Below are 19,029 nucleotides of genomic sequence, written 5' to 3' on the forward strand. Positions count from 1 at the left end.
CGATCCCAATACGAAGTTCGCGAACATCAGGGATATCCATCGGGCTCAAATCGAAGCGGGTGAAAAGGAGGTTATCACGGCTGAATCCAGCGACTCTGAATGCCCTAGTGAGGCTGGCAGCTGTATTGTAGTGGGTGTGGTTGAGGATCAATAGTTAATAGTAATGAGGAGGTTGGGTTGTGATCCCATCGTTTTTGTGGTGCCAGAAACAGGGGGGTGCCAGGAAGTGGGTATGTTGACTTATTGGGCATCTGGCCCATCTCAAAGCCCCGGCCCGTCACTACCACGCTGTTGGGACCTGGCCACCTCATTTCTCTGATGTTTGCCTCACGAACCCTAAGGGAATGGCACGATTTCTCTTCCAGGCTTCAATAATTGGCCGCCATTGTCAAACCTATGGGTCGCAATTCAGACTGTCCCTCCGGAGAATGGCGAAGCACGTGGCTTGCCCATGCTTACCGGTCTCGCAACCAGGGTTCTCTTCAATGTGAAGTTCCAATGATATCAAGAGGAATGAGACACAGAGGCACACTTTTGTAACAATGCACAACTTCGGGAAAATTGCCTTTTCGTCGCCCATATGGAGGCCACATGAGATGGGCATGGCAATCAGCCACAAAGGCGCTATTCACCCCGGCTCCCACGAGTTGCTATCCTCGTTTCCGGGCTCCTGGTTCCGGGCTCCAAGGCTGATGAGACTAGCGATAATGTTTACCCATCATCGCGATATTCGAAGGCGTTCTAGAAACCCCTTGATGTGTGTAGAGCACCTTTCTCGAAGCTGATATGGGACAACACCATGTACCCCAGAGTTGCCTTGTTCCAAAGTGGATGTACAGTTTTTTCGTGTGCTCCCGGGCCTCAAGACTCAGTTCCACGAAGCTTCCCTTGTTTCCAATCATGAGAAACCGTCCGGTTCCCCCGACCAATGCCAGTGTAAGAGATTGATGACCCAATGCATCTTGTTCGCAATCACGTCGGCTTGTTGGGGGAGGAAAGAGGGGTAGGTACAGTGAGATAAAATGATGTACACAGGAGAGGGCTTGTAGGATGTGTCCGACTATTCCCTTTGGCCCTGCCTCATCGAGAGCTGCAAGATGTAGTGTAATCTTAGATTTGGGCTCGAAATCGAGATTCCAGTAGGAGTCAAGTTAATGGCGGCCGACTCCTACACATCACCGGCGTTTGGCGCGGTATATGGGGTCACACATAACTTATGCCACAGTCTTCAGCCCGAATACTGCGGCAGCTGTGTGGTCTAATTGAAGGAGAGTGCGCCAAAGGATTATACCATACCTCAGATATCACGATCTTTGACTTTATTGGAATCTTCCTGTGTGCTTGTAGCGCTATAATCGGTGGCCACGAACAGTTCCGACATCAAAGTCACCTGCGAGAGCTCTTGCAAGGAAAATGACATGTGACAGCTAACACATTCATTCAGTAAGGCGTAACCCCGAATATCTTGTCTCGCCAAAGTCTTAATATCAAACTAGGCACGATATCCGATGACAACGTTCGGCCAGCTCCGACGCAGAAGGGTAGACTACTGTAAGAGCAAACTACTGTACGACACGTTAGATCAACCACTTATAGCAAGGCCCAGCCGCTCCTGTGGCTGTTTGAAATGGTGACACTGCATGATGGTCAGCAGAAAGTGCGATCAAGGTCTGTCAAGTCATGCAGGCTATAGTGGAAGATACTGATGGCTGATATGGAGGCTTTTTGGCGTACTTCACGGGTCCCGAGACACCGGAAGTCCATTCTTCAGCGACGGAGTGGCTGGAACAAGATATCAAGCTTCTCTGTCCGGCCTTCTCTCACTTGCCATACCCAAGTATGTTGGTCTTATCACCGATCAGTCGTCTTGATCGAACCCTAAGGCGTTGAAATTTCGCGTATTGTCAAACATCGGGTCGGAACACTCTTCCGAATTGGGAATTCATGCCGGAGATATATCATACGAGAGCAAATCCGCCTACCGAAACTGCAATGCGGCTGTACGTTCCCGCCGGCTACACAAGGTCGAGCATTGGCTCCTCGGTTACCAGCAGAGCTGGGAAAGCGCAAGACCTTCCCCATTGAGATGCGTCTCTATCAACTAAAATGACAGATGTAGCTGAGATAGCAATGAGATATTTCAATAGCTTCACTCCTCGGAGCTGATTCAAAGCTTACGGCCGCAGAAATCGGAGACTGCGCTTCATGGGCAATTGAAGCTGGACTTGGATGATACCAGACTCCAAATCTCCACGTAAGCCGTAACACGGACAAGTCTGAATCAAATTGAGGCTAGTTTTCAGGGTGGCACAAAAGGCCTAGATTCGAAAGACTCGAAGCTGTGCAAGTGGGAGCCCTGGAAGCCCATGTCTCAGTAAACGATGTTTAGCGCCGCCATCGAGAGCCCGAGTACCTTATTCGGAAAGAAAGAAGATTCGTCACTGAACGATTCGAAATGCTGACAACCTGCACCATTCTCTTCGCAATTGTGTGCTTACCAACTGATTGGGTTTAGTCCTCATCTTACAGAGTACCTATGTGCCATCCGTTTCTCTCAATTGTATTCATAGCCTCAGCTAGCTAAGCTGGACTGAGTGCACAAGCGCTTGACGTCAAGATGATGCCTGAATATGTTGAAGGGCGTATTGTTTCTTAAAGCTCAACGCTGAAATGACTAGCGATCAATGGCAACTCTTCTAACTTTATGTGAGATCTTCAACGAAAGCCATCGCGCGTCTAACAGTTACTCATGAGGCTATCCCCAATGAATATTCCCAAGCTCTACCGCAGGTGTACCAAGTCAATTTGTTCGTTTCTCATTAGTAGAAGCTCTTGGGCGGTTGACGAAAAGCTAAAAAGATGCCAAGACATCTGAGCTTCTCGCGGTCTCACTAAGTGAGACGTAAATTGCCAGCCTTCTGTCGATGGAAGAGAACTCAGTAAGACAACTCACTGCTCCGATCGCAATCGTCTTAGTCTCGACTGCATGATTGGATGCTCCTCCCGAAAAACAGCACGGTAAACATAGAATGGCATGATCATAAACTAAGGGAGCTCCCCATGAGCCGTTTGCATTCCGGAGTTTTCACAATTAACGCCAATCACCGCGTTCCTCCCCGCATACTTCGACTGATCCAATCTGAATCCGCTAACAACAAGCGCGAGGAGCTGAAAATCTTCAGCCGCTCCACGAGAATTCGGTGGCAGTTGACCGTTCAACCCCTCACCCGCACCCGTAGTTGCCGGTGGGTGTCTTGCCGCATCTAGGCAAGTGGTGATCCACGGTTCGAACCTTGTCACGCTCGTCGACCTTGTTAGCATGGGGCTGTCTCAGTAGAAGCGGGACGCGGCCAATCACTTCTAGCCCCTTGCTTGCCGGCCCGTTCCTTGGGCTAGGCCGACGGCTGACAGCATCAAACGCGGGCTGTTGCTTCGCTCACATATCACTCTTGTTTCTCTCCACGCAAGTGTTTGGTCTTCCCAAATTCCTCTGTGGTGCTTTGAAGATATCATGTCACCCTTCCAAAGATGCAGAAGACGGGACTTATGGTAGTCAGATTACCTGAGTACCATCCAGTAACTTTTAGATCGACTATGAAACATGAATATCTGCTAGTCGTGATTCTGATTCGAGTCAAGGTCCCCGAAGTGTATCCAGCAGATAGCTTGGTGGAATTCGTGGCGGTAAACATTTTCATCAATTCACGTTCCATGTCCGGTTGCGATTTTGAGTCGCAACGCCACGCCGTTCCAGTCCATAGTCATCACGGTCTCGAATGTATCCCTCCCCAGTCATCAGAAGACTAAGGGCTGAATGATCCGCGCACTACCTAGGTATTGTGAAGGCAAAAAGCTAGGCTTGCTGATATGATAACGCACCTATACGAATCTTGCTCAAAAGTGCTCATATCCCCTTTCTCATGAACCCCACGAAGCAAAGCCTATCGAGCAGGTTCTCATCATTTATCTTGTTAGCTAGCTTTCGAGCTGCCTCGCCAAAAACCCACTATGTTGGCCCTTCGCCATGTCTGGATCATTGTAACTGATGTTGCCAATACACTTTTCGGTTCACCCTTCTTCCGAGATGGACCTCAACACCACCTAGGAGCCAAGTTTAGCTGGTCGAACACCGACCTTGAGACCGCTGGACATGGTAGTCCCATCTTCGCGCCTCCTGGCAGCAACATTGATAAATTTGTCTGTGACTACAGCCAGATGAAGGGTTTCAAGCCATGCGGCACTGCAGAGGACCGAAGCTGTTGGCTTCGCAACTCGGATACCGGAGAAGAATACAACATCACAACCGACTATGAGGACAAGATGCCGCAAGGCATCACTCGAGTATACTACCTCAACGTTACGGATGGCTACATCAACGCGAACGGCCTGAACTTCACTGAAGCAAAGCTTTTTAACAACACTTGGCCTGGGCCTCTCATCGAAGCTTGTTGGGGTGATACTGTCGAGATCCACGTTCAGAATCTCCTCGTCAACAATGGAACCAGCATTCACTGGCATGGCATCAGACAGAATCAAACAATGCACATGGATGGTGTCAACGGAATTACACAATGTCCCATTGCTCCACAGTCCAGCTTTGTCTACCGATGGGATGCCACACAGTACGGCTCCTCGTGGTATCACAGCCACTACTCGGTTCAGTACGCCGACGGATTGCAAGCCCCCATTGTAAGTTGAGTCGTTCAATTAGTCCTACAATCTCTGCAAGGTTTGTGTGCTAATGAATTGACTTCAGACCATCCACGGACCAACATCCTTCCCGTACGACGAGGCTATTGAGCCAATCTCGGTGACTGATTGGGGTGAGTCAGGCTGAACCATTTGATGCCCGCATTGTCTGGCTCTATTGAGTTGATGCTAACTGATGGATTTTAGCGAATAATAGTGCATTCGAAAACATGTACATAAATGCAACCGGACAAGACATACTCCTGGGTGGCATCGGGAACATCACTCGATTCACTGGTGGAGGTATTGATAACACCACAGAAATTCCCCGTGGTTACGAGATCTGGTTCGATGACATCGAGCCCAACCCCTCGACGAGAGCAAAGCGGTACCTATTGCGCCTTGTTAACACTGCTTATGATTCAACGTTTATCTTCTCCATCGACAACCACAATTTCACTGTTGTTGAGGCAGACTTCGTTCCCATTGAGCCATTCAATGCAACTTCTCTCCTCATCGCCATCGGACAGAGGTATCATATTATCGTTGAGGCAAAGCCGGTTGTCGACAGTTCGAACCCCGATGCTAATCCTCTGCCGGCGGATGGCAATTTCTGGATTCGAACCCAATTGCCAATGTATGAAGGCACAAATTTGACGAAAGAAGGCAACATTACTGTAGATGTGAACAACTACATGAAGACCGGCATCCTCCGTTACGACAGTTCCAGTACAGCAGACCCCACTACCACGGGTTGGAACATTAGCCTCGCTTTCTCAGACACGGACTTTAACAACAAACTGGTGCCGACTGTTCCTTGGACAGTTGGAATTCCGGCAAACGGCGGCGTCGGCGAACAATTCAACATCGCGGACCTACACAACGTAAGCAAAAGCGGACCATATGCGCAGGCCTTTTTCTCTTTCGAGCGACCGGAGAGCAAGGACGTGAACCCCTTCCAGACCGCGTACGGGAACCCTACGTTCCTAAACCTCGACAATGTTGGCGATGAGTGGCCAACAGGATGGGTGGTCGTGCCGGAGAACTATACCGCAAAGGACTGGGTGAGTTTGATTGCACCTACAACACTCTTATTGAATCTATCACTAATTGGCATACTTAGGTTTATCTAGTTCTCAACTCCAACAACACCGACATAACCCACCCGACATTTGGTCCTCATCCCGTAAGTGGCGGTGACGTTAGATTTTGTCGAGAACCTTCAGACTAACTGCATTCAGATCCATCTCCACGGCCATGATTTTGCCATTGTCCAGCAGGAGGATGACAAGTTGTGGGACCCAGCAGATTTCAATCCCAACACAAGTAATCCGCCCCGCCGTGACGTGGTACTGCTTCCCAAGAGCGGCTATGCCGTCATTGCCTTCAAGTCCGATAACCCCGGCGTGTGGTTAATGCATTGCCATATTGCCGGCCATGCTTCCGCTGGCCTGTCTCTCCAGATCATGGAACGACAAGCTCAGGCTAACGTCATTTGGAGGCCCGGAAGCTCTCCAGCCCTAGATGAGGCCCATACTCTCTGTGCAAGCTGGAATACTTGGGCGTATGACTGCAAGAACTACTGGCCTGGCAACCTGGGTACCGATGAGAAACCAGACTACCCTGCCTGCGCCAATGCCACCAACCTTCAGAACGATTCTGGAGTTTAGGCGAGGACGAGCACACTGAGAGGATAACAATGATTAATTCAGTCCGATGAGACAGTTTAATGATAATGTGGGGGACGAGAGAATGGGAAGGGCAAGAAGATACGGTATAGGAGCATGCTGAAGAGTCAACAAGAGAGGAGTCTTGAGAAGAAATCGGTAAAGATAGCAACATGATTGGTGTCCAAGATTCCGGTGGCTAGCAGCCGTGGCTGATGTGGGCAAGACAAACGGTAGCGACAGAAAGGCCATTCAACCCGTTCCACCGAAGCAAACAACTTAGATTCGTTCTCATTGTCCTCTCAGCTCCCCCGCCTAGGCGGACTCATGCAGCCGTTGAGCCAATCTTCCAGCAAATGCCAAGCTCACACATGACCCGGCCAATGGGCATATTGCCATCGTATTCTGGTGTGGTATGCGACCCGGCGGCACGGTAGTCGCGTGGCTTGTCCAACGGGCGACGACCAACGGCCAAATCTGATGGTGGCGTTCTGGGTCTGCGCTGTTGAAAACGAATGTAAGCGCTGACACCCAGAACAGATATACGAGTGAGCGGCACTTTGTCGAAGGAACGCCGTCGAGGACAGCCTTGATTTGTCTTTTCCAGTCTCATCATCCCACGTCGCGATATCAGAGCAACGACAGTGAGGTGACATGGATGAGATGTGTGAGTTGGCAGTGGATGCTGTTGAGTGGGTGTCCGGCCGGTCAATTCTTTTGCCTGCGACGGGGTTCCCGTCGAATGCGATGAGATTCCTTCATGACTATGTTTATAAACCCCTACGAGAATCACGACACGAAGTCAAATTCTCGTCCGAGACTCAGCAGCACCGTCTCAAGTCGCCTATAATGCCATTCACAAAGTTCAGGGAGCTCCCTCCCGAACTCCGCTTCAAAATCTGGGATGAGGCAACAGCCGGGCCGTCAATACACATCTTTGATGTCTGTTTCCCGTCCTGGCGCGGCACCGATCGAAGCAGACGAGCTTTCCAATCCGCGGACGGTAAGATTTCAGAGCGGAACCACGCGAGATGGACAAAGTACAGAGAGTGCGTCTTCTTGGACGCCCTCGAAACGGGACCGGCGGAGCTAGCGCGACATACGAGGATAGCAAGACACATGCACGATCCATCCGTCTACAAGCAACGGCAAACGATGCGGCTAGTGTGTTCTGAAGCCTCGACGGCCGTGGAGAGGCGGTCAAAGCGGAGGAGTATGAACTCTGTCTACCTCCCCGGTCGAAACCAGAGGATAAAGTATGACAACGAAGAAGACGTGCTGCTATTGCGGTTCGGAGACGGCGGTGCCCTCACGGATCTCAGCCACGGGGTTTTATTTGGCGAATATGAGGCTTCGGGAGTGAACAACTTGACCGAGGTGCTTGAAGGGCCGTGGAGCGCCGAGATAGCGGCGACGTTGCGTGATGCGCGGCTCATCGCTTTGGATATTGCGGAGACGTGGACGCCGGCAACGGTTGGGGCGGTGTTGTTCGAAGAGGTGGCGTATCTGGCATGTTGTATACAACGGGGACTCCGCGTGCTGTACTTGGTCGACCACTGCCACGGCCGATGTACCCGATGCAAGAAGCAGGATGTCACGAGATCTCAGCTCCAAACCCGCGGCGAACTATATTTCCAGCTTGACAGTCGAGACAGAGACGCGGCCAGATCGCGAAAAGCGGACGTAATCCATGGTGTGGGGAAGACGTATCGGGAGGTGTTTGATCTGGAGGGCATGGGTTGGTCGGACGAGCACCCGATCTACGTGTTTGCGAGGGTTATGGACGAGATGATCAGGAGCCAGCAGACAGACGCTGCTACGCAGGATTTTGAGGGAATCAGGGTGTTGCTGGTGGAAGACGATGAGTTGGAGGGCGTGGACAGCACGACGGCAATGGACTGTTATCCGGACAGCCGTTCAGAAGTCGCCAATGAGAGCGTTGACATGAGCCTGCGGTAGTCGAGCTAGCGACGCGGGTGAGAACAAGAGACCTCCTCGGCGTGAGAAGGGCGAGATAAGCTGACTGACGAAAGGGTGCCTATTCCAGCTGGACCAAGTGGTTGGGTCGAACCGGCTGACGTGGAGCAACGAGGAGCTGATTTCGTCGAAACGACTGGAAGGATGCGAGCTAGGGAGGGAGACCTTGTATTACTATAATCTCTGGAAGAAGAGACGTTATTGACAACAATGTAGCCGCCGGAAACATTGACAAAACGTGCTGAAGCCCACCAGTTTTTCTCTACTGGGAATACCTTTTGACGCCATACTATGCATATACCACGCAAGCTCAAAACCACACATACACGTATAATTACCTCGCTAGAAACTGTGAGTTAATTAGCAACAGGGCTTAGAACATGGAATGATGATGATGATGATGATGATGAAGGCCAGACTTACCGTATCTCATAGGAACCCGCTCTCGTCATGTACCGCACCCACTTGACGCTGGAATAGTTGCTCTTTTCGAACACCTTGAGGTACCTAACCAAGAGGCCTGAACTGGTAAACATCAACAAGCTAAAGTTGAGGCTCAGGGGCGGCCGCGACCAGGCGCGCTGATTCGTCATGCTCGTCAGGATGGCCTCGGCGCTCAAGACAAACTCGCTCTGTCCCGTAAACCGCCCAATCTTCCACACAATGTTGTTCTCGCTGGGCTCGTACTTGGCCTTGCCCTGGGTGCACCGTTCCGTGATCTTAGCAGTGTTGAGCGGTGTAGGGATGCGGACGACGACGTTGGTGGCGAAGAGCTTTGCGCCAAAGTTTGCCTTGATGCCGATGCTGTATTCGACCTTTGTGCGGCCGACCTCGTTGACGATGGCGTGGATCTTGAAGGGGAGGTTGACGTTCTCGGTGGCGCGGTAGCGCATGAGCTCGAACTCGCCATCGGGCGGGACGAAGGAGATGATGCGGTCGCTGTCGAACTTGCCCAACTTGACGCACTGGTGGAATTGACAGTCTTCGAGGGTGACACTGCCGGCGGCGGCCTTGGTGGCCTTTGTTCCCATCCTGTTTCCACTCGGTAGACTAAGGAGCCCGTCGTTATCGAGAAGTAGCCGGTCGTTGAGGCCGAACTTGCACTCTGGGGTACCGGAGAGGTAGGCGCGCATGACGATTTGACCCGTGACGTCGGCGCGGAGGACTGCTCCCGTGGCGGACATGAGAAGGTTGACGTCTTCGATCACGTCAACGAACGCCTCGTTCTTTCTGTACTTAACATCTGCCTTGCGCCACGAGAGCGCGCCTGTCGCCTGCATTGTAATCTTGGCCGAGTCCTCGGCGGCTCGTTCTGACTTGACGCCTTCGGTCGTGATGTACATCTTGAGGGTGTCGGTCTCGGTATTTTGGGGGTAGCCAAAGTCAATGATCTCTGCAAGGCGAACGTTAGAAGGGGAACACTAGTAACACAGTCCATTGAGCCGGTGTGATGTGGCACGTACCGTCGAGCAGCTCATAGACAAGCACGAAGTTGTTCTTGACAGCCTCCTCATCAAACTTGCCAAAGTAGCCCCGTCCCAACGCAATTAAGCGATAGAGGAACTCAAAGACCAGCGCAGCATTCGCATTGCTCTTGGTAATAGCAACAAGGTAAATGTTCTCATGCTTTACGTGGCTGAAGGTGGTGCTTCCAAGGGTCAAGATGGGGGACCGGACTTGCGAGTTCGAGATCACTTGAATCCGGAAGACGTCGGCAAGTCTGGGCCTGCAATCGTTGCGAAAGGCGCGGAAGATGAGGTTCTCGCCCTTTTGGTTGAAGATGAGGATTCCAGACAACATCGTGGCGGGTCAGGGGATGAGGGCGCACGCGAGGGGAGCGACCACTGGGGATTGACGAGCGGACGGAGAGACGGGAGGGCGCGTTGTGGTGAACAGTAGTAGAGCTGGTGGGATGGGTGTGTTGGTGATTCTCGAAGCACAGGATCGCGGGCGGGACACGGCGGGGACAGCGGCGGGAACTGGCTCGGTCAGCCGTCAGGGGAGCTTCCACTTTGCGACTTGGTCAAGGGGGACGGTTTCGGGACCGGCGGGAAATTCTGCCAGGCCCCAAAAGGGTCCGGGCGGTGAGCCTCGCGGTGGACCGGCGCTCCGTGCGGTGTGGGGCACAATGGTCCATGCTTCTTTTCTTAGGTAAGCTCCCTGGAATCGCCTTACGTGATCCACTCACGTGCGGACTCCCGTCTTGACGTGTAACGGTCGGTACCTAGATACCTTGTCTTATGTAAGCACGGTGATCTGGACAGTGCCAATACATTTTCACACCTCCGCCCCGGTCGTCTTCCTCCTCTTACACACCCACCGTCACCACCACAACCACCATCACGAGTCTCCGCTCCCCAAGACAACAACGTACGACCCTTATTCGTAACCGCATTCCTCTCTGATCTTCCGGACTGTTCTTCGGATGGACTGCGATGTTGAGCACGGGACTGTGCGTCCGAAAGATGCGCGTCGGTACCATGAACCCTTGGCATCTCACCACCAAGAGAAGAATCTGCCTCGACATGCTCTTGTCACCACCCACCAACTGTATGCATAGCTGATAGTACACGGCTCTCGGTTGTTCATTTCTCCTCGCGTCAATGCTATTGATATCAGCGGCTTGCAATGTTATGTATACTCTCAAGCAAAGCCTCTTACACCGGCCACCAATTGCCACCGTGGTCATGACATGAGGTTGCTGGACGTCCAAATCTCGACGAAACGTCAATTTGGATCGTTCCCGCAGGCGTGGGAACCCAAGATTGAGGGCCGATGGTTATTAGGTAGGCAATCAGTATTGATTGCTTCCGCTCTTGACACTCATTAACCTCATTAACACCAGACAGGTCCGAGTACCACAGCACCACCATCGACGCGGTTCACCACCACACAAACCCCAATTTCTCCAACTCGCTTGTCGTCCCTTGCGTCTTGCGTCTTGCCCTCCAGTGCCCTCCTGAGTGCGGCTCCGACTAATCGCCATGCCTATTCCTCTCTTCGCTCACGGTACCTGTCTCTGTACCTGAAGCCAAGCTACTTTCGCTTCGGCTTTCGATTCGTCAACCTCGCATCCCCTGACTGGTTATCTCTGTCTTTTACCTACACTTTCCGACACGTTCGCGATGCACTTCTCCGTCTTTAAATTAAACGGCATAGGCACGCCATTCCTACTCAGCGTTATCTCGGGCAACGAAGCCGCCTTTCCAATCGAGAGTTTGCTGGATTGCAACTTGACCGGAACGATTCAAAGAGCTTCCCGACCCCTCATGGCACCCTCTTCAACGGTCCCCACATCCATCACGCCCCCATGACCAACGCGCTCTTCCCTTCGTGGCTAATATGGAGCGTCGCCTCCGAGATGACTTACACTCCGTTACATCCAATACGCAGTTTGCCCACACCTTGGCTGGCGGACTTTTACTCCTTGACGCCATGGAATATCGATGGTGGCCGTAGTTTGCTGCAACCGCAAGCAATTCATGGCTCCATGCCCAGCTTTAGGGACCTGGTCCAGCATGCCGTCAACCAGGCGATTCCATGGTTCAAGACCCGTCCTTCGGATGTCTCTTCCATATCCCCATAGACCCATGGTAACGATGGCTCCCTCGGCTTGGTCTGCTCTCTTGACGCTTTTCTCAATGGAGTAATCAAGCTCAAGATGCCGCTGCTTCACTCCGCGATCGTGGGGCAATGCCTCTCTCCCGCCGGCAGCCCAGAATAGGCCCAGCACACATCCATCCCGCCGTTCCGAAAGGCCAAGCGGTGTGTTCAAGAGATCCGAGTCCTCAACTCAGGTTGGCAACATGATAAAAGGACCATGTCCCAGGTCGTTCATCATCAGCTCCAGACTTGCAACCCACGGACATCATCCTCTCCAGAGTCAAGTCAATATCCCACAACAGAAGCAACCATGGCTGCTCGTGCGTTCCTCACTGCTGCCCTCTTGGGCACTGCAGCTCTTGCCGTTCCCATCGAGGAGAGGCAATCTTGCGGAGCCGTCTGGTAAGTAGGATATGCAGCTTGAACGAGGAAAGAATCTGATTGGTGACCAGGGCACAATGCGGCGGCCAAGGCTTCACCGGCCCAACGTGCTGTGCTTCTGGCAGCACTTGCGTCGTCAACAACGCTTATTACAGCCAGTGCTTGCCCGGCAGCGCCTCTTCCGCCAGCTCTGCTGCCGCTTCATCGACTGTCCGCTCTAGCTCTTCCGCAGTCGTTAGCCCTTCGCGAACCTCGACAACCGCCGGGGCCGGTACCACTACCACGCAGGCCGGAACTGCCACCACTAGCGCTCCCGCGGTCACCGGTGGTGCGACCTACACGGGCAACCCCTTTGCCGGAGTCAACCTCTGGGCCAACTCATACTATGCCTCCGAGATTACGACTTTGGCTATCCCGTCACTGAGCCCTGCTTTGCAGACGGCGGCTGCCGCCGTTGCCAAGGTCCCTACCTTCATGTGGATGTAAGTTATCTATGCTACGTACGTCGGTGTTGAAGGCCTCCTTTTGCTGACACCATCAAGGGACACTCGTGCCAAGATTCCCTTGGTTGACTCCACGCTGGCCGATATTCGCAAGGCCAACGCCGCTGGCGGCAACTACGCCGGCCAGTTCGTCGTCTACGATCTCCCCGACCGCGACTGCGCTGCTGCCGCCTCCAACGGCGAATACGCCATCGCTGACGGTGGTGTTGCCAAGTACAAGGAGTACATCGACGCCATACGCACTATGATTCTCAAGTACTCTGACATTCGCATTCTCCTGGTGATCGGTATGTGTCTTGTCTCGCACCCATCAAAATCTGCGTTTCCTAACTTTCTCGTCCAGAGCCTGATTCCCTGGCAAACTTGGTCACCAACCTCAACGTTGCCAAGTGCTCCGGTGCCCAGGCCGCCTACCTCGAGTGCACCAACTATGCTGTCACTCAGCTCAACCTGCCCAATGTCGCCATGTACCTTGATGGCGGCCACGCGGGTTGGTTAGGAGTAAGTTTTCACCGCGGCACGCTCCATACATGTTCTACTGATCTAATATACTTCTCCAGTGGGCTGCAAACTTGGGACCCGCCGCGAACATGTACGCAAAGGTCTACAAAGATGCCGGCAGCCCCAAGGCTCTCCGTGGAATCGTGACCAACGTGGCCAACTACAACGCATGGAGCGTTAGCTCCCCGCCTTCCTACACCTCAGGTTAGTCGTACCCATCCAGATTTCTAACGTTTCCGTATCTGACTGGCCTAGGCAACTCCAACTATGACGAGAAGCACTACGTCGAGGCTCTCCAGCCCCTTCTCGCGGCTCAGGGATGGGACGCTCACTTCATCGTTGACCAAGGCCGCTCTGGTAAGCAGCCCACTGGCCAGTTGGCTTGGGGTGACTGGTGCAATGCCATCGGCACCGGTTTTGGTCTCCGTCCCTCCACCAACACAGGCTCATCTCTTGTTGATTCTTTTGTCTGGGTGAAGCCTGGTGGTGAGAGTGACGGCACTTCCCTCACTACCGCCACTCGCTACGACTACAACTGCGGCAAGGAGGACGCTCTGAAGCCCGCTCCTGAGGCCGGAACTTGGTTCCAGGCCTACTTCGAGCAGCTCCTCGTAAACGCTAACCCTGCCTTCTAAGTGCTGTTCCAATTTCTTCTACAAATATGGCCCTGGGCTGCAGACGTCGCGTTCTATTTATCTTCGTGTATATATTTCACCTACTTAGAAGATGAATCTTTTATAAACTGTCGAACCCACTTGGCTCTCCTGCTCCGTGCTGCTCGGGTAGTCCGTCTTCAACCCGGAAGGACTATGCTTGCTGTGTGGGTCAATCACCGATCATAGAGAGGAAAGCATCGGAGCGCCGTGCCGGTGTCTTTTGGTCCGTCTAGGTCCCGAGATCTAGGACTGAACCCTGGGTACCTGAACTGGTACAAACTCGGTTGGCCTGATCGGAAAGACGCCGCTATAAAAAGCTCGCCCCTCAGCGCTTCCCCTCCCTTCTCTTTTCTTATGGTTCTTTAATGATAGCTCGATGGATCCGATTTCCTCTCAAATCACCCCCAACGTTCGATTACGCAGGCCGCCAAGCCTATATAGATGTGGATAGCCCTTCTCTTGGCCCTCCTCTTTACACTTACACTTATTTGAATGTTTTATCGCATTCCTTGGCCTCTCAAGGCCCCCCGCAAGCGACACAAGGAGAAGAAATCTGCAACGAAGGGAGGCATACCGGTAGCCCTCCCATCGGGTTCCGATGCAGAAGCCAAGACACAGGGGTTGTTCGCCGTATGAATTCCAAAAACCTTCTCGCTATATCTTCTGGATGTTCTATTCTGACTCGTTATCTGCGCAAAGGAACAGGATACGATTCTTGGCGGCCAAGAAGCCCAGCAACCCAGAGATACTAGCCTCCCAGAAGCGAGCAGCACAAACGAAGCCGATAATTCGGCCCCATCTGCCGGGGTCGCTAAGCACTCGATACGGTCTAAAATCCTAATGACAATCAAGACAAAGTTGAAAGGAAAGGGGAAGAGCAGTGGAGTGCCCTTGGATCCTCGATCCCCTCCCTTTCAACCCTTTACCTCTAGCGCAGGCATGAGGCCTTCGTGGCTAGATCCAGGAGAGGATACAAAGTTGGCAGATAGTAACCCTTACTCTGCCCGTTTACCGGTCATGACAGTAGATGGGACCGCCGTCTCGGGCTCTTCAACGCGACAAAGGTGGCAAGCCCCACACTTCCATATAAATAACGAATTGCCAACTCAATGGGTGACACCTCGACCTTTCGATCCTACTGCTGTCCAGCCATATCGGCCCACGCCAGAGGGCCCCGCGGAGGCGTTTGCTTACAACCACGGCACCGCCCCGGACAGGCTTCGAAAGCCATTATCAACACCCCTATTCTCGCCCTGCGTACCCCCATCTTTGCTCAGACCTTCCGACAACAACCAGCCAAACGTCTCGATAATCCAGGAATTCTCGTCTCCTAATCCGTCGTGCCAGGAAGAAGAAGAAGTGCTTCGACGCTTCATTAGGTTTGCAACGGGCCGTAGGTGTCCAAGATGCAAGCGTGGCGTCGCAATTGAGAGCAGCACCATCTTCCAACACGCCAGTGTCATTCTTCTAGGTCGAAAGACTATCGAGCTGGGCAGCCATTATGTTAGATGCTCTTGCGGGATCTCATACTGTTTCGGCTGCTCCCGAATCGGAGATAATTTAAGGACGCCATTCGCCGGTTCCAAGTCGACCAAATGGTGCTGCCCCCCTGGTCGACTTTTCCACATCTTTGCTCTCCTGTGCGGCCCGACCGCCCACGCTGCAAACCCGCGGGTCTCTATCTTTCAAGACTCCCAAGTGGACTCGATCGAGAAGCCCCCCAAAACCGAGAAAAAGTCCGGGTCGAGATTCAAGAGCTACTTCAAGACCAGCGATGACCAAGGCACATCTAAAGGAACGGGCTACGCAACGGGTAAGCTCGACAGAAAGAAAGAGAAGCCCGATGAACTCGCCTGTATTCGCCGCGAAGACCTTGAGAACAGCATGGTCCGGTTACCCAGGCTTTTCGCCGCGCTTTCGATAGCATGGCCTTCAACTTCCAACTACACTCAGTTTGATCGAAATCCTCCACCGTTGTTAATGGTCATGGCTCGCCGAAGCCCGCTGATGATCAGGATGGCAGAGCTTCTTCGGAATGATAACATGCAAGAGATTATGCGGCAACGAGTTCCATACCAAGCCCTCTTCGATTTCCTTCACGTGCTCTCAGCACACCCTGCTACAACCCCGCTAGTCTGTGATGTTCGAATCAGCTATCCTCTCGCCCGCACTCTACTCCCGGTCTGCTTCGGATATGGCCCTCTTCCAGTTTTAGACAGGTCGTCTAGCTCCAGTGACGATGAAAAGGGGAAGGGGAAAGCGGTGGAGCTTGAAGAGAAGCAGGACCAGCCTCAAGAAACGCTCAAGTCGTTAGTGAGTCTACTTTCTGCCTTGAGAGTCCAGGCGGAATCGGTGAAGCGACTCTACAAACCCAGCCCCGGGGGTCTCTCCCAGACGATAGTCATGTGCGACCGTATTTGCGAGATCTCCCAACAACTCGAAGGAGAAACCCTCAAGAAAGACAAGAGGGAAGTGACTATTGACGAAGGAAGCAACCCTCCCTCTCTGACTTACTCACAATCGACCGTTTCGTCAGTGGCAGAATCACCCACCATTCCCGATGACAAGGAGGAGAGACTCACAGCCGCCCGGCAATGGCTCATCGAGAACAAGGTGCGGGAGATGGATTCCGAAAGATGGCAAAGTGACTTCAAGATTCCCATCCCAGACTCGGAGGCCACCGCCCCCCGCCGTATGAAGAAGCTCGTGATGGAGCTCTCCATGCTGCGTACCACGCTCCCCGACGGCATCTTTGTTCGCCACGACGACACGCGGTTGGACGCCATGAAGGTCCTCATCGTCGGACCGGAAGGTACGCCGTATGAGAATGGGCTCTTCGAGTTTGATCTGTTCTGCCCTCTCGATTACCCAGAGAGGCCACCTAAGATGGTCTTCAGAACAACGTACAGCCGTCGAAAGTTCAACCCGAACCTATATTCAAATGGCCAAGGTACGAAAGCCCCCTTTGATTTCTCACCTGCACTATATTTTCATGGACCATTGCTAACTCTTTGCCAACAGTCTGCTTCTCCCTCCTCGGCACCTGGACAGGCAGCGCCACCGAGAATTGGGACCCCCAGAAGTCCACCCTCCTCCAGCTCCTCGTCTCCATCCATGCCATGATATTCAGCCCGGACCCGGTCTGGAACGAACCCAACCAGGCCTTTTCCCCGGCAGCCTCGCTGGTTTACAAGACGGAGATGCGCGCCGACACCCTCATCTACGCCATGAGCCACTGGCTCCATCTGCGCAAGAACGTCCACCCGGCCGCCGAGTATAACCCGTGGTTCGAGGTCGTGGCCCGCCACTTTGAGGTAAATTGGCGACGGATCCTCGAGACGGCCGAGATCTGGGCCGCGGAGGACCCGGGAAGCCAGCGCAAGGCCGAGAATGAGGTGGGCATGATCATGAGGGAGAGACGCTCCAAAGAGAGGTTTCCCTGCGGGATCCGGACGCTAAAGGGGCATTTTGCCGAGTGGGCTACTTCCGAGGAGGAGCTGGCGCTCGTGAAGCTTGGTCCCGAGGATGATGGCCCGATCTATACACCTGTAGGAATGCCCTTGGAAAATAGGCTTGATCTAGACTTTGACATGTCTCCGCCCATGTCTCCGCCCATGTCTCCGCCCATGTCTGACGCCGACAGCGAAGACGAGTCCGATGGAGAGTTTAATCTACCACCAGCGAACAGCACGCCCAATGTACCGCCACCCGTATCTCACCCTCAACCGGAGTTTCACCCTTTCCTACCTTATATTCCATAACTTCCTCTAATGTCCGTGGGTTCGATTCGTATTTGACATGTTCTCAAAGTTGGTAACTTGGACATGGAGACGATTTGGTGGCAATTAAGAGATGTTAAGCGTTGGTTGGATTGTAATAGTAGGCAAAGTCAAGTTCGGAACTTGCCAGGAACACAGGAGATTCGGTAAAGGAATCTGCCAAATTATAGGCCATAGTATGTGCCCTGTTGAGCACCTTCAAATAACACAATATACCCTATACCACAGATCTGAAGTAGCGTGAATCAATGACCAGATATCCCCGACGAGCTGAGTGGTGTGTTATGGTGTTCTTCGTGTGAGAGTTGAAGCCTGGCTTAGCAAAGGAGGGGAGCAAACATGACAGTATAATCAACCTGTGTCGGTATCAAGATGCCCAATCACCACGTCAACCTGTGATTAAGCTTCGAGTCCCTGCCATGAAGCTCTCCAATGCATCTATGTATGCCGGCAGACCTCACAATTGCCCCGCGCAGCCTGCAGCAAACCGCCGGAAAGCCGGGGGCGCGTCTACTGGGTAAATGCTACATGGTCCATGCGCAAGCTTGCTGCGGGAGTTTTGGACAACAAGCTTGACCATGATACACAAATTGATAGAGGGGGCATCGCGAACCGCTTTTTTCGGCATTATCACCGCAGCCGCTCGAAAACCTTGACAGCGCTTTACTGACGATCAGCAGAGTATCAAATTCGGGCGAATCCTGGGACGTGCCATGGGGGAATGCTCGTATCGCTAGCTGACCGCCCTTCGTCACGACTCAGTTGGCTCGACCCGGCAGCTAGCGACGTGCGCCTCAGTGCGGGCGACCCAGTCCTGAAGATAACAAGGCGTAAATTCATCAGAATGATCAGATTGAGAGAGATTAGCTGGGGTGGAGTTGTGGGCACACAAGCGAAACTGTTTCGAACTGACAACAACCTTGTTGATGCCCACCAGACACGACACAACGTCGCAAGCAAACACGGCTGACGTGCGGCTGGAGATGTTGGCTGCAGGGGCCCATCGAGGGCACTAAACGTGTCCCCGAAGCGATGATACACCTCAAAGTGTGCCACTTGTCAAGGAGCTGATGGGTGCGATTGCTGTCTGTACAGGAGTCCGAGCTTGATCCTCGGTGATAAATCAATGTCGGGCCCAAAGAATCGTAGCTTGTTGTCGACTCTGATTACTCGCCGACGTTCGAATCCATCAGCATAATACGCAAAAGCTCCATCGTCTCTCGAAGCTGCTCACCGGCCTGAGCGAGCTTCGTTCCGAACAAGCCTTGACTGT

At 52.9% G+C, this 19,029-nt stretch overlaps 6 protein-coding genes across 6 annotated transcripts, besides 1 other annotated feature; 4 read left to right on the top strand and 2 right to left on the bottom strand.

Annotated features, from left to right (window-relative positions):
• Nucleotides 1–4,008: 4,008 nt before the first annotated feature.
• CTAM01_13978 (Lcc2) lies at nucleotides 4,009–6,359 on the top strand (the record flags this gene model as incomplete). Its single annotated transcript, XM_060529980.1, has 5 exons — nucleotides 4,009–4,689; nucleotides 4,757–4,823; nucleotides 4,897–5,753; nucleotides 5,813–5,875; nucleotides 5,931–6,359. 5 exons carry the CDS (start codon nucleotides 4,009–4,011, stop codon nucleotides 6,357–6,359), a joined length of 2,097 nt encoding a protein of 698 aa, XP_060375407.1.
• Nucleotides 6,360–7,205: 846 nt separating this feature from the next.
• On the top strand, nucleotides 7,206–8,315 carry CTAM01_13979 (uncharacterized protein; the record flags this gene model as incomplete). Its single annotated transcript, XM_060529981.1, has 1 exon — nucleotides 7,206–8,315. One exon carries the CDS (start codon nucleotides 7,206–7,208, stop codon nucleotides 8,313–8,315), a length of 1,110 nt encoding a protein of 369 aa, XP_060375408.1.
• A 437-nt stretch (nucleotides 8,316–8,752) lies between these two features.
• On the bottom strand, nucleotides 8,753–10,133 carry CTAM01_13980 (adaptor complexes medium subunit family protein; the record flags this gene model as incomplete). The annotated part of the gene is made up of 2 exons (XM_060529982.1): nucleotides 8,753–9,726; nucleotides 9,797–10,133. 2 exons carry the CDS (start codon nucleotides 10,131–10,133, stop codon nucleotides 8,753–8,755), a joined length of 1,311 nt encoding a protein of 436 aa, XP_060375409.1.
• Nucleotides 10,134–10,798: 665 nt separating this feature from the next.
• On the top strand, nucleotides 10,799–11,312 carry CTAM01_13981 (uncharacterized protein; the record flags this gene model as incomplete). Its single annotated transcript, XM_060529983.1, has 3 exons — nucleotides 10,799–10,883; nucleotides 10,982–11,111; nucleotides 11,183–11,312. The coding sequence occupies 3 exons, from the start codon at nucleotides 10,799–10,801 to the stop codon at nucleotides 11,310–11,312; spliced, it is 345 nt and encodes a 114-aa protein (XP_060375410.1).
• A 397-nt stretch (nucleotides 11,313–11,709) lies between these two features.
• CTAM01_13982 (uncharacterized protein) lies at nucleotides 11,710–11,925 on the bottom strand (the record flags this gene model as incomplete). The annotated part of the gene is made up of 1 exon (XM_060529984.1): nucleotides 11,710–11,925. The coding sequence occupies one exon, from the start codon at nucleotides 11,923–11,925 to the stop codon at nucleotides 11,710–11,712; it is 216 nt and encodes a 71-aa protein (XP_060375411.1).
• Nucleotides 11,926–11,989: 64 nt separating this feature from the next.
• Nucleotides 11,990–12,070: a sequence feature (Short protein (CTAM01_13983, KAK1481515.1) was converted to a misc_feature.).
• Nucleotides 12,071–12,246: 176 nt separating this feature from the next.
• On the top strand, nucleotides 12,247–17,738 carry CTAM01_13984 (glycosyl hydrolase family 6; the record flags this gene model as incomplete). Its single annotated transcript, XM_060529985.1, has 8 exons — nucleotides 12,247–12,338; nucleotides 12,443–12,799; nucleotides 12,860–13,107; nucleotides 13,164–13,321; nucleotides 13,381–13,525; nucleotides 13,577–13,932; nucleotides 14,677–16,927; nucleotides 16,999–17,738. The coding sequence occupies 8 exons, from the start codon at nucleotides 12,247–12,249 to the stop codon at nucleotides 17,736–17,738; spliced, it is 4,347 nt and encodes a 1,448-aa protein (XP_060375412.1).
• Between the last annotated feature and the right edge of the window lie 1,291 nt (nucleotides 17,739–19,029).

This window comes from Colletotrichum tamarilloi (genome assembly GCF_030869305.1).
Source record: "Colletotrichum tamarilloi strain Tom-12 chromosome Unknown Scaffold_110.1, whole genome shotgun sequence".
NCBI lineage: Eukaryota > Fungi > Ascomycota > Sordariomycetes > Glomerellales > Glomerellaceae > Colletotrichum > Colletotrichum tamarilloi.